Genomic DNA, 21,574 nt, shown 5'->3' with positions numbered 1-21,574 from the left:
GGTCCTGAAACCAATCCCCACTGATGCTGAGGGATGACTACCTATCAGATAGTGATAAATGTATTGGAGCTAAATAAAGCAAGAAAAGATGGAGATTGCTTGTGGTGTAGGCAGGAGTGCCCATTTTAAATAGATGGTCAGAGAAAGCCTCACTAAGATGACATTTCAGCAAACATCTAAAACGGTGAGGGAAGGAGCTACAGGTCCATTTAGGAGAGCTTTCCAGACAGAGAAAACAAACACAAAAGCTCTAGGGGTGAACAGGCAAGGGGGCCAGTAGGGCTGTAGAAGAATAGGAATGATGCTAAGAAGTGATTCAGAAATATAAGGGAGGTAGATTATGCAGCCTTGAGGCCACAGAAAGGCCTTGGCTTTTTACTCCGAGCAAGATGGTGGCCACTGAAGGCTGTGAGTTGAAGGGTGACATGATCCCACTCTTGCTTTAACAGGATAACTCGATGGCTATGGAAAACAGAAGCTGGAGTGGGGCAGCTACACAAGTGGGAGGACCAGTTAGGAAGGTATTAAAATAATTCAGACAAGAGGGTTGCAGTGGGCAGAATAATGGCCCCCAAAGATGTCCACATCCTAATCCCGGGGACTGGTGAATATGTTCCCTTACATGGCAAAAGGGATGTTGCAGACGTGATTAAATTAAAGATCTCAAGATGGGAAGGCTATCCCAGATATAGGTTGGTCAAATGTAACAGCAAGGATCATCGTAAGAGGGAGACAGGAGCCTGGGAGTCAGAGAAAGAGGCATAATGAGAGAAGCAGAAAGGAGAGAGAGACAGGGACAGACAGACTCTGCGGGAGGGATAGATACTAGAACATGCTACCCTGCTGGCCTTGAAGAGGGAGGAAGGAACCATAAGCCAAGGAATGCAGCCAGCTTCTAGAAGCTGGAAAAGACAAGGAAAAGGATTCTCCCACGGAACCTGCAGAAGAAATGCAGCCCTGAGGACTCATTTTAGACTTGTGACTTCCAGAACTGCAAGATAATAAATCTGTGTTCTTTCTAAGCCAGGATGTTTGTGATAATTTGTTGTATCAGCAATAGGAAACTAATACAGGTTGGGGTCAGTGGAGACGGGGTGAAGCAGTAGGATTTAAGGTATATCCTATCCCTAGAGACAACAAAAAGGACCAACAGGAGGACGTGGTGAATTTAAAGTGAGGGCAGTCAGCAAGGCTGGATGGCTTTTCTCCAGCCTTGTGCAAGCCTATTGGTGTGGGCATGAGGTGAGCAGAGAGTTTAATTTCACCAGCGCCAGGGTTTTGCCAAGTGAGGACCAAGGGAATTGGGGGCATTTGCAAAGGAGGAACTGCAGCAATAGTTCATGGGGTCTAAGATGGGTAAGGAGATGTCCAAAAACTGAGGTTTCAGTAAATAAATGATACACAGTGATTGAAAATCTCAAAGTTGAAGAATAGCTAGGGATATATTCACTCACAATATATTAAGAATGTAAACAGGCTGCACAAATTACTGTGTAGAGCATGTTCCCATTTTTGAGAGATCTGTGTTATATGTGTTCATTAATGCAGAGAAAAATGGTTACTTCTGAGTGATGGGAAAATTTCCTCTTTTGTGTCTTTGAAGATACTCAATGAAGAACATTTATTACATTAATAATTAGGAAAAAAGGTATGTTAAATAGCACAACTATTAAAATATCTTGCAGATTATGTCATTTAAAATTGTACCTACCTAAATTACACATTTCAGGCTGCCCTAAATTCTAGCAGGCACTACCTGTGCTCATTAAGATGACACAGGTTTTTATAAGCAAATACATTTGACTGGGCTGTGCTTCTCTATGGAGGGTTTTCAAAATTAAAACATTACCAAAGGATATCCACAGCAAGGGTTGTGGTTCAGCCAGTACACATCAAGATGGTGTAATGAATATGATCTGTCCTGGTATTTTAAGCATCCTTTCTGACTTACTGCTGCCTGCGTGGTTTCTGTTAATTTTTTTTTTTTTTTTTTTTTTTTTTTGAGATGGAGTATCGCTTTGTCACCCAGGCTGTAGTGCAGTGGTGCAATCTCGGCTCACTGCAAGCTCTGCCTCCCGGGTTCACGCCATTCTCCTGACTCAGCCTTCCAAGTAGCTGGGACTACAGGCACCTGCCACCACGCCCGGCTAATTTTTTGTATTTTTAGTAGAGATGGTGTTTCACCGTGTTGGCCAGGATGGTCTCGATCTCCTGACCTCGTGATCCACCTGCCTTGGCCTCCCAAAGTGCTGGGATTACAGGTGTGAGCTACCGTGCCCGGCCCTGTTAAATATTTTGAATACCATCCCTACTAATAGCTAATGGAAAAACAGTTGATGACAGAATATAGAAGAATAATAAGGTTTTGGTTCTTCAACCGTGTGAAATACTGTATAGTCAAGAAGGTTATAATTTATTAATACTAGAAACACTAAAAATAGTTAAAATGCTTAATAAGAAATGAGAAATACAAAACTGTTGTATAACTTGTTTACAATTATGTTATGGTGTTAGGTTTATGGGTAAATCTTAAAGTCAGTAATTTAACAATCAAATGATATATGTTTCCATTAAGAAAAGGAAATACAACTTTCTGGTACATAAAGAATTAGAACTCTGTTATTAGTGAGAAAAAATAACCCATGGAGAGAGACTAATCCCACATAGACCCAGAGTCATTGTTCATGTACCAAAAGAAAAATTAAAAAAAGGAAATATACTTTAAAATATCATATAATGCTATTTACAGTTAAGAAAAGGATTAATGAAGAAACATTTGAATTGCCTATAAATCAAATTGTTATATTTTACAAAACTGTTATAAACTCAATTCTCATAGTTATAATTACTAATAAAAGTGTTAAAAGTTGTTCTATTATTATTACTATCTAACCATCTTCATTCCTTAGTTAAATGTATCAAGATCTAAAAACTGGCTTCTTAAATATTGTGACTTTTTTCCTTAAGCTAATATTTATATAATTTAATGTCACTTTGTAACTAAAATATATACACACACATATACATACACACACATATATATATACTCTCATGTTAAAGGGGCGGTTTCACTTGTTATGAAGAAAAAATGGTAGTGAATGTTTACCAGAAGTTACACTTGGTTAGTTACAATGTAAAGACAAATTGACTTAGAGACAATTTTGAGACTGTTAAGAGACACCACAGAAAGAGCAACAATGCCCTGCAAAAATCCACATTCAATTCACCAACAGGAAGAGGAGCTAAATAACAAAATTTTAGATTACAGGGTTACCAACATGCTTCTAACATTTTAAATCATTTCAGAGGCATCCAGAAAAAAAAAAAGAATGCACAAGCTGGTTTTCAAAGCAATGAAAAGTGGGACAATAAAGAGAGTTGGAAAGTCCAAAAGCAAAAATGCAGAAAACTGGGCCGGGCGTGATAGCTCACGCCTGTAATCCCAGCACTTTAAGAAGCCAAGACTGGCAGATTACTTGAGCCCAGGAGTTCAAGACCAGCCTGGGCAACATGGCGAAACCCTGTCAGTAATAAAAATACAAAAATTATTAGCTGCGTGTGGAGGTGCACGCTTGTAATCCCGGCTACCTGGGAGGCTGAGGCAGGAGAATTGCTTGAACCAGGAGACAGATGCTGCAGTGAGCTAAGATCACGCCACTGCACTCCAGCCTGGGCAACAGAGCAAGACTCCAAAGAAAAAGAATGTTCTAAACTGAAATAAGTTGATTAGAGAAAATAACTACCCAAATTATTTCAGGGATATAGAAAAATATTATTTACTGTCAACTACCAGTACTTAAACTATTAAGAACTATATATTCATAAATTCATAACATAATTTGTGTTATAAGCAGTCATCATACATTCTGACAAAGAGTGTTATAAGCCAAAATTATTTGCATTGATATAACTGTTTTCCATGCTTTTGTTCCATGTTCAAATTTTTATAGATCTTCTTTGCTAACTTTTTTTTTTTTTTTTTTTTTTTGAGACAAGAGTCCTGCTCTGTCACCAGGCCGGAGTGCAGTGGTGCAATCTTGGCTCACTGCAATCTCCGCCTCCCAGGTTCAAGTGATTCTCCTGCCTCAGCCTCCCGAGTAGCTGGGACTATAAGCGTGTGCCACCATGCCCATCTAATTTTTGTATTTTTAGCAGAGACAGGGTTTCACCACGTTGGCCAGGATGGTCTAGATCTCTTGATCCCGTGATCCACCCGCCTCGGCCTCCCAAAGTGCCGGGATTACAGGCATAAGCCACCACGCCCGACCTGCCTAACCATATTTGAATACTTGTTCAGTCTAGAAAACATGTACATAAAATGATTAAATAAGGAACAATAGCAAACGTTATGATATCAAACTGGTAAATGGTTTGAAGGTCACACAGCCCATCTGCTTCCTGAGATGATCTGCTGAAGATCCAGTTCACGGCAGACCACCCTGCTGTAGTGCCCATCCCTCTCTAATTCCCACTGTCTTGCCCACGCCTTGCCACCCCACCTCATCACTTCCACCCCAGCTACTTTGCCCAAGCATCCTGCCTCTCACTTATGTCAATGAATTTTATGCAAAAGCACCTATTTATACCCAACCATTTCAGTTTTAGGTTGATATTGTGGAACACATGACCACACTACCCAATACCTCCAATTTGAGGAGGCAGAGAAGAAAAACTTTAGAGCCCAGTATCAGGAAAAGTTTCCCTTCCCTGAGCAAGTAATTGCTACAGCTTTTTTCTACCTTATAAACAACAACAAATCATAGGTAACTCAAGCTGCTCCTATTTTATTTTCTCTTTTAGTTGATTCAGGAAACTTAGGACTCTAATCATTTGCTCCAACCCAAGAGCTCAGCTTCTGGTTTACGTACTGGGACTCAAGTAAGATTTCATTAGAAGAAGAGGTCTTATTATTAAAAGGTTTGTAAACCACTGTTCTAGTCCCTAATTTTTATAGACTTGCATTTTCCCATTTTGCTGTTTTTCTTCCTGTAAACCACTTCAATTCCTATGTGAAACCATTAGAGGTGTAAGTGAGTAATTACATCAACTGTAATAGCAATCAGTTGATTGCATACAATTCTTAATGTCTTAATAATTCATGTTTCATTTTAATCCAACAATTCAAGAAAGCTCCTTTAGTGCTATTTCCACAGGCTTCTTTAAGAAAGTTTCCAGGCTGAGTCACTTTGAGGCACTTGCTGATGGCTTTTGAAAAAGCTGTCCTGAGAAGAGCCACTGCCTCTTTTTCTCATCAAGTAGATGGGCAAAAGAAAAAGACTAGACCAATTTGGTGGCCATCTTGCTTCCTGAGCAGAAAGCCTTTCCAGCCCTGACACCTAATCAGCATCAGCGATTTCACCGCACACCCTGATGTGATGTTACACAAATACACCAGCTTTATGAGTGACCATCCTTTGGATCAGCGGTTCTCAGACTTCAGCATGCATCAGAATCACCCAGAGGACTTGTGGAAACACGGAATGGAACACTTTGCTTTATCCCCAGAGTTTCTGAGTTAGTTGATCTAGAGTAGAGGTTCTAAGAATTTGCATTTTTAATGAGATGAAGCTGATGATGCAGGTCTGGAAACCACACTTGGAGAACAAAAGCCTCAGATCATTCAATTTTCCTGCTTGATAATCTTCAGGGACTCTGCACTGCCTATCAGGTTAAGCACATAAATGCTTCAGCTTGGCTTTCAAAACCTCCTGGATAGAGCCCATTGGAACTCCTACTCCATCAGTCCATACCCCTGTGCCTTCATCCATTACCTCCTCACTCTGCCCAGAGCACACACAGATCCTGTGCTCTGGCTCTTTCTGATCAGAACGAACTTCTCATTGCTCTATTCATTAAGGTACTCATTCTTCAAAAGACTGCAAGAATGCCACCTCTTCCCAGAAGCCATCCATAATTCATCTTCATTAGAACTCTTTTCTCTGGGCTTTACTAAAACACTTACACAAGCCAGCTCTGCATTATAATTAGTAGCTATTACCTAGCTCTCTTCCATGAGATTATATAGAAGAGTAGTTAAGAAGATGCATTTGTAGTTAGAAAGACCTGGGTCCAAACTTTGGCTTGGCACTTAACTGTGTGACACAGAACACTTTCCTTAACCATGAGCCTTAAAGCGAAATAACAACAGTACCTACTTCCAGGGATACTCATGAAGGTTAAATGACATAATCCACATAAAATACTAAATAGCATGCCTAGCAGTCAGGGCTCAGCAAACAAGGGCAACTATTTCCTAGAGGTTTTAGAACATCCTCCAATTCTTCATCATTTCTCCCGTGTCAGGTTTATGTCTCTTCACCTTGAATCTGAGTTCTGTGACTGCTTGATTAATGGAATATACAATAGCCTCCCCTTATCTATGGGGAATATGTGCCAAGACTCTAAGCGCATGCCTGAAACCACAGATGGGACCTATATACATGGTTTGGTTCAAGGCTGCAGTGTGCTATGGTCGTGCCACTGTACTCCAGCCTGGTTGACAGAGACCCCTTCTTAAAGCAAAACAAAACAAACAAACAAACAAACCACCTCTATAGTCATTGGTACAAAAGAGTCATACTGCTTTGTAATTTCAAGTAACCAAAGAATGACAGGTAAATAGGAGAGACTAATAGTCACTTTGAAAAGCAAGAAATTCATGAGGCCACCATCTGCACATAAGGAGAGATCAAAAGGAGACATGGCAAAGCAGCTGCACAAAATAAAACAACTTTGAGGGAGTTGCACAAAATCCAGGGAAACCTAAGCAGGTGGGGACCAAACAAGAGAAACATGGTTATTTTTATTTTATTAGATATATTATAAATATTAATATTTTGCAAATATTTTGTATTCTTACCTTGGCCCTATTATTACACACCTCTCCACAGTGGGTCTGAGAAAAATACCGTATCAGTCATGGTACATGATCATAACAGCCCAGTACTTTTCCATTGTCGCACTTATCACAAATGGAACTTATTATGGTTAGTGTTCTTTACTAGACAATAAATTTTAGAAGTACCAGGACTATTTAGCATACACTCTCTTCCCAGTGCAACACCTGATATGATAAATATACACAGAAAATATTTACTAGGTGAATGTTGAACAGCTAAGCACTAAAAAGGCCATTGGAAGAACTAGAACAAATGCCTGATTTAATTGAGCATGAATTCACATGGAGTATAGACACAATGTCCTTAAAAAGCAAAGTTTCTACCCTAACACAGAAATTGCATTAGGAACAACTATTTGCTGTCATCAGTTAGAAAATAATGCACTGTTAAGCTTGGCATGGTGGTACATGCCTGTAGTCCTAGTTACTTGGGAGGCTGAGGTAAGTGGAGCTCTTGAGCCCAGGAGGTTGAGTCCAGGTTGAGCAACATAGCAAGACCCTGTCTCTATTTAAGAAAAAAAGAAAAGAAAACGGAGAAAGAAAAGAAAAAGAAGAGAGGAAATAAAGGAAAATAATGCACTCATGCTGGAGGAGATAATTTTATTTCCAATCTCTCCTGTCTATTCAAGTCCTGTTAATACCCCTCCCCCCACACACAACAAATTACCTACATTTAGAGCCATCATCCAGAATTCTGAGCTTCATGGAACCATACTTTAATTAACGTCAACTGTAATTGCTTCCTCAGATTCCTTCTTTCCCTTTTACTGTCAATCTATTTCCAAAAGTGGTTAACATAATCTCCCTTAAACATTGTTTTTATCACATCTGTTTCCTACCTCAGAGCCTACAGTGAATCTCAATTGTCAACTGTCTGAAATCTAAACTTATTAAGAGTTTAACATATTCACAATATCTATTAAGAGTTTCTAAAGCTCTTCCATTAGTTGTCCTACCTACAGTCCACCAAACCAAACTCACAACTTGTTACTATTCCGATACAGGCACAAAAACACATGGAACCACTGATGGAGCCAAGCAGACATGCTGGAAGGTTGCTTCTCAGTTACACCAGTCAAGTCTCATTATTTTGTCAAGAAACTCCAGAAGGAAGCCCAATACACTTTTGAGACTTTTTATGAAAAATGTATTCCCAGGCACTCATGGAAAGAGACTCATCAATAGAAAATAATCAACTCTTAAGTTAACTTGTAGGGATTACTTAAAAGTTTGTCTTAAAAAAGACAAATCTAACCTAATCTAAAACTAGATTCTGTTGATTCAGACTTCATGAAAGGAAACCTGAACTATCTAACAAGGCCAGTGACACATCTGCATTTTAATATATCAATTACTTAAAATACTGAACTCTTCCTAGGTAGTGCCTCTATCATGACCCTGGCTTACATAATCTACCCTCACAAATTCACTTCAACTTTTATTGATTGGAAAAAATAAAGAATTTTATAATATCAAGGAAATCCATACAACAGCCTTTCATGGAAACCAAACCAAATTTCTATTTAAGGACTCAATTTACTACCTGCTGATGTTTTGCAGATGCAAAACAAAAACAAAACAAAAAAAAAACAAGATCAAATATGAAAACTAAAAGATGTACAAATTTAAAAACAAAATGCAACTATAAGAGACAGACTTAACGACTGAAATATGCAAAGATGGTCAGGGTGGAAAGAGCAGTTCCTCAGTAATTGTGTCCTCGTGTATTTCAGAAATCTCCATCACTTCCCTAAACTCAGGTCATGCGGCATTCTCACATGCACCAGCATGTTCCCTGTCATCCAGAGGATGACAGAATCATATCCCAATTACAGAAAAGTACAAGCTTTTAGTATGATAATTAATAAGAAGGACACATTAAAAACCAATGATGTTCTTCTACATTATCATTCTTGCCATTCAAAAGGATCTTAGAAACCTTCAAGGCTTTACTTCTGTTTATAATTACCTGTGCTCAATCGCAAGGGAACAGCAAATGAATGATTAAACATAGAAGACTAACAATTTCTTTGTAGCTTCAATTTCTGTGCAGCTTTTGAAATTTACAATTGATTACAGGTGTGTAGAAATGGTCTGAGACTTCATAGCAATTAAAGAATCCATAAATGACAACTTTCAGCTCTAGGAGAATGCTTAGTTTCATTAATGTTGCCTTTGGGGGAGAGACATGGTGAGGGCTAAGGTTAGGAGTCAGACAGAAAATGGCAAATATCCTATTAGCTTTACTTTCTCTGTTCCTAAAGTAGGGGTACTACCACTGATCTCAAGAGATTTCATAGGGATAAGAAATAATGCCTATGAAGTGCCTGACATATAACCAAAACCTAACAATATTAAGCCCCATTCCATCTCCATCCCCTGCTAAAACTCTAGCTTGTTGTAAACAGCAGTTAACCTCAGGATTCCCGCAAAGCATGAGCCAAATGGAATTACCCTTGTCTTGATTTTGGCTTGTTTACTGCCTAACCCACCGTCATGGGATGGATGAAGGTGGCTGTAGAAAAGAAATTGTTTTAGTTTAAAATGATAAAACCACCCTCTTCTTTTTTCATTTTTTTTGTTTACTTTTAACTGGTTGTGAAGAGGTGGTTGCAAACAGAATTATTTATGCAAAGTTGAAAATAATGCCACACAAAACTCAAAAATTTACATACTAAAGACCATGCTGCACACTGTATGAGCATACTGCTTTAGAACCTTGTTTCCTCTTATAATCAAAACATAGAATTCAGCATAAAGGTGGCAAAAGAAATTTCTGCAAAAACCCATGACTTGTAGCTTAGCCACCAAGTGTCAGGATGAGGTGGCTAAAATGTAATCAGAATGCCTCAAAGGAATACCTTGTATTTTCAGATCACATGGAATTCTAAAAATGAACTGCTAATTAGACTGAAATCCCCACAATTGTGATCATGTTCAAAGTGTACAAAAATATATTCCTTGTTTCATCCTATTTGTAACCCTGATTCTATCCTGCACGAGAACAGATCAAATGGTATGTGGGAGATTGATCTGGGAAAAGCCTCATCTTTAGTTTGTTCTCCTTACATATATCTTGATAACTTCTTAATAATCAGCAGGCAGATGCTACACAGTTACTTCAGTTGCTTATTATATGGGCTAGAAATGGTGATAATAAACATTTTGCTTTCACGACCTTATCACCTAAATTTTCTAATATATGGAAAAGCAACATTTTACATGGTATTCTATATTTTGTTTGTTTGTTACTAATGGTAAATATTTATCAGAGAAAAAATTGACCAGAAGTAAAGAATCAAAGTTGCTCATTTCAGTGTTTGTCCTGCTGGAACAAATACAATGCTACTTAAAATTCATCAGCTATTTCTTCTTTCTGAAAACTGATTTGCTAGCAGAAACAATACGAAATCTGGTCAACACCCTTCTTCCTTTCTCTAGCATGGCACAAAAGTGTTATCTCAACAGACAGGAAAGGAAACTTAAATTAATTTATGTTTTCATAAATTCAGCTCTGCTCAGCAAATTAATTCATTCATTAATTATAATGAACAGCACAAAAAGGGTATGTTTTGGTCTATCAAATGCCTGCATTCACAGGAGAATTTTGAAATACAAAAGACTGCATGTTTTACTTAGCTGAAACCAATAAAAAGCCAGATTGTTATTCTTTTATCAGGATTTAGCAGACATGTCATATGAGGAAAACATTCACAATACTCTGTAGCATACTCTGTAGCTATTTTTAAAACTAGAGTGGAACCATTATTTTATTTAAAGTGATTGTCTTTGTTCTATGTCAAGATTCTAGCACTCAACCATACAACTATAAAGGCTTTTTTAATTTGAAAACTATGGTATTTAATTTCTGCATAAGGAACTGTAATTCAATTTTAAATAGTAAAATATGTAATACATTTTGAAAGTGTCCTGAAGTTGTTAAAATGGGCATTTTCAGAATACTTTTAGTTTAAAGGTATACTTTTTCAAGAAAATCATTGTATCATTATGCAACATATTTGAATAGAGTTTTTACATTTATTTTTAGCAAAAATAGATTTTTCTTTTCTTTTCTTTTTCTTTTTTTTTTGAGATGGGGTCTCACTCTGTCACCCAGGCTGGAGTGCAGCGGCTTGCTCTTGGCTCACTGCAACCTCCGTCTCCTGGGTTCAGGCAATTCTCCTGCCTCGGCCTCTCAAGTAACTGGGATTACAGGTGTGTACCACCACACCTGGCTAATTTTTGTACTTTTAGTACAGATAGGGTTTCACCATGTTGACCAGGCTGGTCTCGAACTCCTGACCTCAAGTGATCCACCTGCTTCAGCTCCCCAAAGTGCTGGGATTGCAGGCGTGAGCCACCGAGCCCAGCCTGAGATACATCTTATAATCACTGGCAAATTAAATCTGCCTGTCCCAAGGCAAGGGCTCACTGTTGCACGTGGGTGGGCTCAGTTCTATAGAGAGGATGGGGGTCAACAAGCTATCGTCGCAGGTGGACTGTTTGCATTAATAGCCATAAATACAGGGACCTCATCCCAAATTTGCCTGCCACCATGCCTGGCTAATATTTGTATTTTTAGTAGAGACAGAGTTTCACCACATTGGCCAGGCTGGTGTTGAACTCCTGACCTCAAGTGATCTGCCTGCCTCAGCCTCCCAAAGTGCTGGGATCATAGGTGTGAGTTGCCGCGCCTGGCCAATTTTAGCAAAATCAGTTTTAAAAATAGTCCTTCCTTGACTAGCATTACCTCCTTAAAGCAGCATTTCCCAAGCAGCAGCAATGTGGTCCCCCATGGAGAGACCCTGTTGTCACAGCTGAAGAGTTGCTACTGGCATCTAGTGGGTAGAGACCAAGGATGTCGCTAAATATCTTACATGTACAGGACAGCTCCCCACAAACAGCAAAAAATAAAATGGTCCCAAATATCAACAGTGCTGAGGTTGAGAAAATCTGCTTTAAAGCAAAATTACTTAAGAGCTTTAAATTTTATTTTTAATTTTGAACCCCATGAACAGCCAAGTTTTTGAAAAGGAAGATCGTTCTAGGCAAACTCAATATACTGAGTCACGGTCTGAGAAAAGTAAAACCTAGGCCTAGATGGCATTACACAGAACACTAATTTTAAATATGTAAAGTCAAGAAATACAATTTTCTAAACAGCTACAATTTTGGCATAATACATCTTCACTTATATGTACTTCAAAGTTTATTTTTATGCCTGCTACACAGTAGGTACTCATCAAATCCTTATTGAGGAAGGAAGGAAGGAGGGAAAGATCTATCTTCCTATATCTTAGCCCAGGATATTTTGAAAGATAATATTGAAATCAGAATAGGACCCCTCCCTCTTGGACTTCGGCAGGTTGTTCATGTTTTCCCAAGTCCTCCCATCTTCCATAGTACTACAGTGTAGCCAGCTAGCCATGGTCATTTTCCAGGCTCCTATGCAACTACGAAAAGCTGCATGTCTATGAAAGGCCTCACCGATACACTGTGTGCACTCTGCAGAAGAAAGACCATACTTAGAGGAATTGCTTGCCCTTCATTTCCCATCTTTCCCCCTTACCATATATTGGGATGCGGAGGTGGCACTGATCCTGTTTCAAGCACGCCGATGAGGTTAACTCCCTAAGAAGAGTAGTAAAACAAAAATAACCTGGGTTGTTGAATGATCACTTGGCATGGAGCTGACGCTCCAGCTGGGATCACTCACCTCCAGATTGTCATGTGAGAGAAATGACCTTATTTAATCTACTGTATGTTGAGTCTCTTTCTTACAGCCACTTGTACAAGGCAATTCTATAACTGATAGTGTCCTGTGTTACTGGGGTGATAAATGCATTCTATCTGAAGAAATGTTAAACTGGATAATTTTTAAACATGACAATGCAAATAATAATTGAAAGTCTAGATTATATAGTTACTTTATATGAATATTAGGAGGAAGAATTGCCATGGGTTTATTATAGTCAATCTCAGTTATCCAATCTAAAAGGAAACAGGCACAGAAAAAATCTGAAGATAATTGCCAAAGGAATTCATTGTTTAAATGATATTTATGTAAACTCATGCTAATGATAGCAGGCTGGGCCTTGTAAAATGTAGGCTTAAGCACATAATTTTGACTTTTAAAATTTTATAGTTATAGCATTTTCATCTAGTTATAGCATTTTCATCATCTTGACTTTGTCTCTCTTTGACTAAGATACCTGTAAGAATACCAGTAGCAAGAGGAAAAAAGAAACAAAGGCCAGACGACTCCACAAAGTAAACAAACTTGAATCACGGATTTCTGTATGAATTGTGTACTCAGATTTTGAATAGTCAATTAAATTTAATTCAAAAGCTTCTGTGCCTATCTTGGTATTCAGAAAATGTGGCTGCTTCTCTTTGGGCACATTCTTTATTGAACTACAAAGTATTTTTCTTTGGGTTTTATCTGAATGTATCTATTTGTTCAAAGATTTATTCCTACTCTATGTGAATATGGAGGAATTGTTGACAAACTAAATATTTCCCATGAGAATCAATTAAAATATACTTCGGTTAATCAGCTTTATGCAATTCAGATTTTTCCATCAATATCGCTCTTTTTAAAAATTAATGTCTTCACTACTGTCACGGACTTTTTATACTAGGAAGTATCTATACCTTAAATATATGAAAATAGCAAAGGTACCAAGACATATATTGCAATCTCTTAACATCTTCCCCATTCCAAATTATATTTATGGATTGTTTTGAAAAGTCCGTTGCCATTAATTCAATGATGTATGCAACTTTTAATAACTTGAAATCAAAGCATCAAGATAGCATAATTTAAAAAGTAAAATAGCTTCATCTGAAATATATGTTTAAAGATTTAAAATTCTAAAGAATTTGAACGTCTCACAACAAAATCATTTCTAAATGTAATAAAGTTCAGTGTACAAACTAGGTATCTTTATAATTTATATATTAAATTCAAAACTATTTACTATTTTCAGAGGAATATTAATTTTGGCTGAAAAAAAAACCCAAGATGCACTTCCTTCACAGTTGAATAGCAGCACACTAATTACCGAGTGAGGAGATTTTGATTCTTGATTTCGGAATAAATTGATCTCATAATGTAAAACAAAATTAAAATGACACTTTCACAGCCTCTCTCCTCCCCAATTTCTTTCTGGGGCATTAGTCACTCAGCTACATTCCACCACTACAGGAAAAGGCAAACAGATGACACACTGGGACCGTGAATGTCCCAGGGAACATTCAATTAGTACATCACCACGGTGAGTCTATGATGGCTACCACAGGTATGTCAAGATGACATTATTACCTATTGTAAAAAAAACAATCATCCAAATAAAGAAATCACAATTCTGAATTTTAAACCAAAAAAGCTTTAAGATTCTCCATATACACCGCATTCCACGTGGGAGGCTGTGTGAAAATGAACTGGAAGCTCTTATGCATGCCATATCTGTGGCCTTCGATAAGTCAGAAGTCTCCAGGCTTTTCTGTTTGATTTTATCTATACACAAAGGAGACTGGTCTTGGCCAGTGGTTCTCCACAGGAGCAGTACCCTAGGATGTGTTTTGGAAACAGACTAGCATTTTTTATTTTCGCAGTGATGGGCACTTAGGGGAGGCACGGCAAAGATGTGGTTCCTTTCCACACATTAAAGGAACTGTGCTGTGTTCTCTGTCACGTTCAAATATTTCTCTGTTCATTCCTTTCACTTGAACCTTCTAGATGACCAGGTTAGAGAGTAACTCCTTTCTACTTATTAAACAAGTCAATTTAATTTTTAACAAACTGAATTTTCCAGGGATTCAACTCCTGTGTATGTGTGTGCTTTTGTTTGCCACTTTACTAAGTCATTCACCATTTCAGAAAATCACCTCGCCCACCACAAATCTGCTGACTCAGAGTAAACAAGATAGCAGGATGGGATCAGGATTCTTTTGCAACTATTATATTCACGTCAATGCCATGAATAGGTTCAAATAGCCACGTGTTTGTTTTATCATGTCTTTCAGTACAGTCATGTCTGAGCATTTATATATTGAGCATATCATATTTTATTTTAACTATTTTCCTGTTATCTTTGTACTGGTTTTAACTGAACCTACTTATACATGCAATTCTCCACAAATTTCATTGCAGGATAGTAAGAAGGTGATAAAATATTTTATGAAAAGGAGACATCACATCTGATAGGGAGGCAAAACACTGACCTACGACATCATCTAAGGCTCCTCGTAATTCTAACATTTCTTGATTCTGTGAAAAATGTCCACTCAGCAAGTGCTGATTATTAGCAAGCTTTTACCTCTACTCTTACATTTCAACATTTCCAAGTATTGCAATTAAATTAAAAAGAGAAATACCTGTGGTCGCTAAGGTGATACATAAAAACACCGACTTCATTAAACGTTCAAACATTGATGTTAGTGGGGAATTCCATAGTGCTGATGCCTTAAACAGGTTAACACAGGACCAAAAAAAAAAAAATATCTAAGGCACAGCTGGAGCCCTTCACTTCTATCTGACCACAAGAGGCTATACTACTGGCCTCAGCAGCTGACTATGCCCTTGTTCTGTCCTTGGGCTAAGGGGCACATATGTTAGTTATATGCTGCCTCAGCATCTCTCCCAAAAATTTCATTCAGGAAAATATACATCTGCCAGTAACAAGATGTTCTAAATGTGGAACAGGATGAACATAACCAAACTGCAAATGTCTACTTAGAAGAACTTGTCATTCAAAAGGCAACACCTTCAACTCAATATTGGCTTGCCGACAGTACAACTATACTACCATTTTTCTGTGGCAATTTGTTCCTGCAATCAAATTGAGGGATAATCATTACATCTGCTATGCCAACTTCTGGTTTATGAAAATACATTGAAGACATGACTTCAGGAGCTATCTCTTCTTCCCACACAACTGAGTTCTCCCCATGTCTACCTTTTCCATTATTATGTCTGACCATCCAGCACTACCACCTCCCTCCTCTACCATATAAGCTCCTGTCACAGGCAACAATGTGTTAACATTCCACAGATTTTCATACGTACATGAAATTAAACTTACCAAGACAATGTTTGGGGAAACAATTCCCTGGTGAAATAAGATAAACCCATACCTAATAAATATAGCCTTCTTGGTCAAATGACCAAGAGCCAAAAAGATAACTAATTACATACAAACTATTAAACAGAAAAGAGGGACAAAAACAAGCACCAAATTCTGTTTGATCTACATACCAAAACAAACGCAAGATCCAGAACATTCAATTGGAAAACTGCATCAAGAAAGTCTAATAACCATTGTTTTTTCAAAAAGAAAATTTTATTGAGGCATTTAAGTAATAAATTCTTTGTAAGCAATTACAGAAATATTTCAAAATTACTGAAAGATCAAAAAAATTAACACTTTGAAGGTATGGATAAACATTTACTTTTTAACTCATGAGTTTCTAAAAATAAAATAGTAATTTTTATAGGAAGAAAAAATATATATTACCAGCAATCTTTTTTTATAAACCTCAACTTTTCCTCACTGCCCTCACATACATGTAGGATACCAAATCAGCAATTTTCTGAAAATGCGTGTTTCTAACCAAATAAACATGTGAAACATAAAAGGATTTCTGAACGAGTACAGCTGACTCCTCAAGTTTCCCACATTACACAGTCTACTCTCAGCTCCCAGCATTTCAATGACCATCTGACTTCAGTGTTTGTTTGGGCTTATAAAGGTTATGGGTTAGTGCTTGGGGTGAAGAGCACATTTTGACCTGATGTAACATTTTATATCTACTTGATTCAAAAATTAAGAAAAAGAAGGTTTGCCAATGGCTCTTTGAAAAAAGCAGATGACCCAGCATGGAGACCCAGACCTGTGTCGTTCTTACCCGCAGGGCCTCGATGACGAGGTCTCTGGCCTCCAGCTCCCCTTCCATCACGCTGAGGAGCATCCGCAGCTCGGATTTACTGAGAGTATCCACATCAAACTCTTTTTTCTGTAACACATAAAAAAACAAGGCAATGAAAAATCTTTTCCTAAGCAAGACACACACATCCTAAGAGTTATGCAATGGATCATTTTTATCCCAGTGGCTCAGCAGATCCAAGAGGCACTGGGGTACTATTTGCAGCAGACAATCTATGCCATGACCTTCTAGGAGGAGAGGTAAAAACTATAACGCCAGTCTCTCAACTCTCCTCTCCAAGGAGCTATAGTTCCCCAGCCTGCCTGCACACCCAGACTCAAAATCTCTCCAAATCACACAGCACAAATTTAAAGTCCCTGGAGTCTGAAGCAAAACAGGTCTGGTATATCTTGGGGGAGTAGGGGAGTTTCAAGAGAAGCAAAGAAAGCATGGATGTATTCCTAGAAGGGCCCCAACCTAAAGACTCCTGGGAGGTTTTTATAAATTCCAGAACATCCAATAATAATAGGTCATGTTTACACACTCTGCAGCAGAGGCCACCAGCTGGCAGCCAAATCTGGCCTACAGATGTGTGTTACTTGGGTCACAAAGTGGGTTTGTCGTCGTTGTTGTTTTTCATTTAGCCAACATTTAAAAAATCTTAAGATGTCACCAAAAAATCCAGATCCCTGGCTTGTCTTCAAATGTCAGATGACTGGGTAACTCCAGATTCATATTTCCTCACGGCAATAATGCACAGAGCCAGGAAATAGCTGCCCCTTTAGAAGGAACACATTCCTCATGTTGCCAACCCTCCCCCACCAACACATACACACACACACACACACACACACAGAGTACAGGCACACACACTTTTAAGAAACCAGGACTGCCACTCATATGTGGTCATCTGGGCGGACAAAGTCCGGTGAGTTTGGAACCCCTGCTGTTTGGTTATCAAAGTGCCTTCTTATGAACGCCTCTGTAGCTTCTTGGCAGGCCTGGGAGGGAGCTGAGACTGGAATAAGTGAGACTTCCAGGGACCTAGCTACAGCTTGAAGTCAGCACCAGGGCCCTAGGTGTGTGTGGGGGGGAGGTGGGGGGAAGGGAGGGGGTCATAATTTCTCACACAAGGTTCTTCCAGCCCTTTTTTCTTCTCTAGTAGATTTCTTTCCTGAGCGGCTGCATCCAACCTCTTAAGGCTTTAAATTTCATAGGTATACCACTGACTCTCGATTCTTTTGTCTTCCGCTCCAACCTCCTTCCTCACAGCAACTTTTACAAGTAGGTTCTCCAGCATTCATTTTAGAGATAAAGCTGAGAGTGAGTTCACAGTCAGCCTGGGTGAGTCCAAAGCCTGAGCTCCTTCCACCGGGCACACTCTGCTCCTCCCTTCTGTACACAGACTCATTTGACAAGCCCAGTCACCATCATAGAGAAGGGTAACACAACATTTATCCCCAAATCTGTCTGTACACTCACCCTCAGAAGCCATTGTTCAAAACATGCCAGAATATTACTTCACACTTGCATAGCACCCAATGGCTTCCAAAGTAGTCTCAAAGAATTGACTAATTTACACCATATTGCCATCTCCATTTTTAAAATTGAAATTCAGAAAAGTCAGATAATATATGCAGAGCATGCAACCAGTAAATGGTAAAACGAGGATATATGACCAAATGCCATGACTTATCTTCACACTTTACCAGCATGGCACCAACATTCTAGAATAAGCTCTTTGAGATGAGATAAAAATGGTACCATCCTATCAATCAGCCAACATGAACACTGGGCTATTTCTGTGAAGACACAAAAGTATACATAGTAAAGACAATAAACGATTTCAGAGGCTTTCAAACAGGCATGACCAGAATGGTAACGTTTAAGTTTCAAAAGAATCTTCTGGAAAGAGATATGATGGTACAAAGGGGAAAGAGACTAGAGCTAGGGGGTTCTCTCAAGAAAGACTTTAAAAGGATCTCTCTCTTAAAATTATTTCTTTTTGCATACACACTAGACAGAGAAGTTATTTGGAAAGGCAAGGGCTAAGGATAAAGAGAAGAGGAAAACCTATAGCAAGCATAAATCATGTATAGTTCTCAGGGATTCCTACTTCAAATATTTCTTAGAGATGCTCCCTATGAATAGTAAAATCCAATGTACCAAGTCCCAATCTCTGCTCCCACTACACAGTAGTGTCCATAAAGTCTTATAAACCAATTGTTCTCAAACTTTGGCATGCATAAGAATCACCTTAAGACCTTGTGAAAAAACAGGCTGCGGTGCTCCACCCCTGGAAATTGTGATTCAGTGAGTCTGAGGTGGGGCTGTGAATCTGCCCCTCTAACAAGCTCCTGCTGATGTTGCTGGTCCACAGACTACATGCTGAGGAGCACTTCTATAACTCATGCCATCCTCTGTTTTCTCATCTGTATAATGGAAATCCTAACATCTACCCCGCATTCTTGTGAGGATTAAACAAGAACATATCAATGAAGTAAGTGCCAAATGAAGGCAGGAGGTTGTTATTATTAACCCAGATGTTTCATGTAGAGAGGAGTAGGGTATTGGCCAGGAGCCTATTTCTTTGAAAATCTACCAGCCCAAGTCCAATAAACTCAGTTTATTGGCTATGATGAAAGACAGGCTCTTTTATCCTGGTTTTTCCCACTGAGATGGGAGAGTAAGCTGCAATTCTTATGTGCTTTAGAGGGTAATGTTTTATTAATGATGCTGCTGGTTGCTCTAAAGATTTTAATTAATTGTATATTTTATTGTCCTGCTTCTCCAAAGCTTTATAAGCAAAGTGCTCCATTTTAAAAACTAATAAATTATGAAAGACATTGCCAAGATCCTGATTCATATTAGAGTCAGGAGAGCCTGCCCTGCTTCCATCAGCAGCAGCAACACATGTGACCTACAGCCAAAACTTCTGTTTTTCTATACACTACCATCAATAAAGAGGGAAATTCATTAAAATAAAAAACATTGGTACAAGGGTTCTTGCTAAACCATAGATTATGTCACACAGAATGTTAAAAAATAAATCTGTCTCCCATCACAACGTATGAAGTGATGTACTGTTTGAAACATACAGTGCATCTGTCTGCTTGTCTTTCTTCTCTCTCTGTCTCCACCCCCATTTCTCCGCTACTAGTCATAGTAAAATTTTTCTACTAATTCCTGGCCTTTCATAGTGCAAATATTGTAATAATATTTTCAAATCGTCAACACCTTTCATTTCCACTCTATTCTGGCAAAACAAGGTAAAAACAAAGTACTGTGCATGAAAAGATGCTGGAGATCTTAAGACTCCAAGTATTTTATAAATAAATATAAAGCACTTTAGTATTTTTAGAAAAATAACCTCAGAAGCAAAAATTCTAACAAAAAAACTGTATTTTTGTTAGAATATATATATACACACATATATATGAATGAAGTGGCATTAATGTTAGATGCATATGGTACAAAAGTAGTTATAGAAAAAATATTAAAGTTTCTTGGTTTAAGAGCCAAACGAATTAAGTCATATGTTTATAAAAGACTGCACTGATAATCTAATTTTCAAATTGGATAGAAGACAGGACAGATCCAAATGCTGCCACTCACACAAAAAATTAAGGTCTCTGTCATGGCACTCATGAAAACATGACTCCCAAATCCCCATCTCCCCCCAGAAAATAACTAGAGCAGACATGTTCACAGACCGAGGTTTACTATTGAACTTGCCTTTGCCAATTAAAAAAGAAAAATCCAGTTATTTTTTAGTGATGAAAAGAAGCTAAAAACAAAATAAAACCAGATCTGTGCCAGGCACGGTGGCTCACGCCTGTAATCCTAGCACTTTGGGAGGCCAAGGCCGGCGGATTGCCTGAGCTCAGGAGTTCAAGAACAGCCTGGGCAACACGGTGAAACCCCATCTCTACCAAAATTAAAAAAAAAAAAAAATTAGCCAGGCGTGGCAGCGTGCATCTGTAGTCCCAGCTACCCTGGAGGCTGAGGTGGGAGAATTGTTTGAACCCAGGAGGCAGAGGTTGCAGTGAGCAGAGATTGTGCCACTCCAGCCTGATGACAGAACAAGACTCCATCTCCAAAGAAGAAAAAACAAAACAAAACAAAACAAAACAAAAACACAGATTTCAACTCCACAGGTCACTCTTCTGCCTGTTACATTTGCCAGGAAAAGCATTCCAGAAAAAACACTTAACACCTGGTTTTAAAAATCTGACATGGCACCTTCAACCAATCCAGAATCTGGTCATCAAATACAAAGTATGTCTTCTTTGGGATATAAGTCACATATATTAATTTATTGTATGTTAATCTAATGTATATTATAATTTATTATAATTTATTTAAAATTTAAAATTATACTCATATAATTATATATAATATATATATATGATATATTATGTATAAATTAGAAAGGAGAAATAATCCCAAACTCAACTGTTCAACACTGTAGTTTTGAACAGCTCTGAATTACTTGGGGCAAGTGTGGGGAGAGCATTCTTGAGGATTTTTTCTCATACAGGCTGAGAGAGAGAGAAAGAGACAGAATAGACAAAACAGACCCTGGCTGAATCAAGCCATCTTGAATTTCCAGAATTGAACACAGGCCAATACCAAGTTTGCCCCTCCCCAAATCTAAAACACTAGGTTTATGTGGGGAATTCAGTAGACACGGCTAAATATTAATAGAAAAGTCTTACCCATATCGTTTTAGAATTAGTGGAACCAACC

At 38.3% G+C, this 21,574-nt stretch overlaps 1 protein-coding gene across 7 annotated transcripts in view; it reads right to left on the bottom strand.

Moving 5' to 3' along the window:
- The window catches only part of LOC105475487 (cortactin binding protein 2), a 161,011-nt gene that overhangs the window by 132,265 nt on the left and 7,172 nt on the right, over positions 1-21,574 (bottom strand). For all 7 annotated transcript variants that reach the window (XM_011730812.3, XM_011730758.3, XM_011730773.3 and 4 more), the window contains exon 2: positions 16,808-16,915. In XM_011730812.3, the coding sequence (XP_011729114.2) occupies positions 16,808-16,915 (108 nt within the window). The remainder of the gene's footprint in view (positions 1-16,807; positions 16,916-21,574) is intronic.

The sequence above is a fragment of the Macaca nemestrina genome, chromosome 4 (assembly GCF_043159975.1).
Source record: "Macaca nemestrina isolate mMacNem1 chromosome 4, mMacNem.hap1, whole genome shotgun sequence".
Classification (NCBI taxonomy): domain Eukaryota; kingdom Metazoa; phylum Chordata; class Mammalia; order Primates; family Cercopithecidae; genus Macaca; species Macaca nemestrina.
Note: the sequence above shows the minus strand (reverse complement) of the source record. Positions and strands in the feature narration are given on the sequence as shown.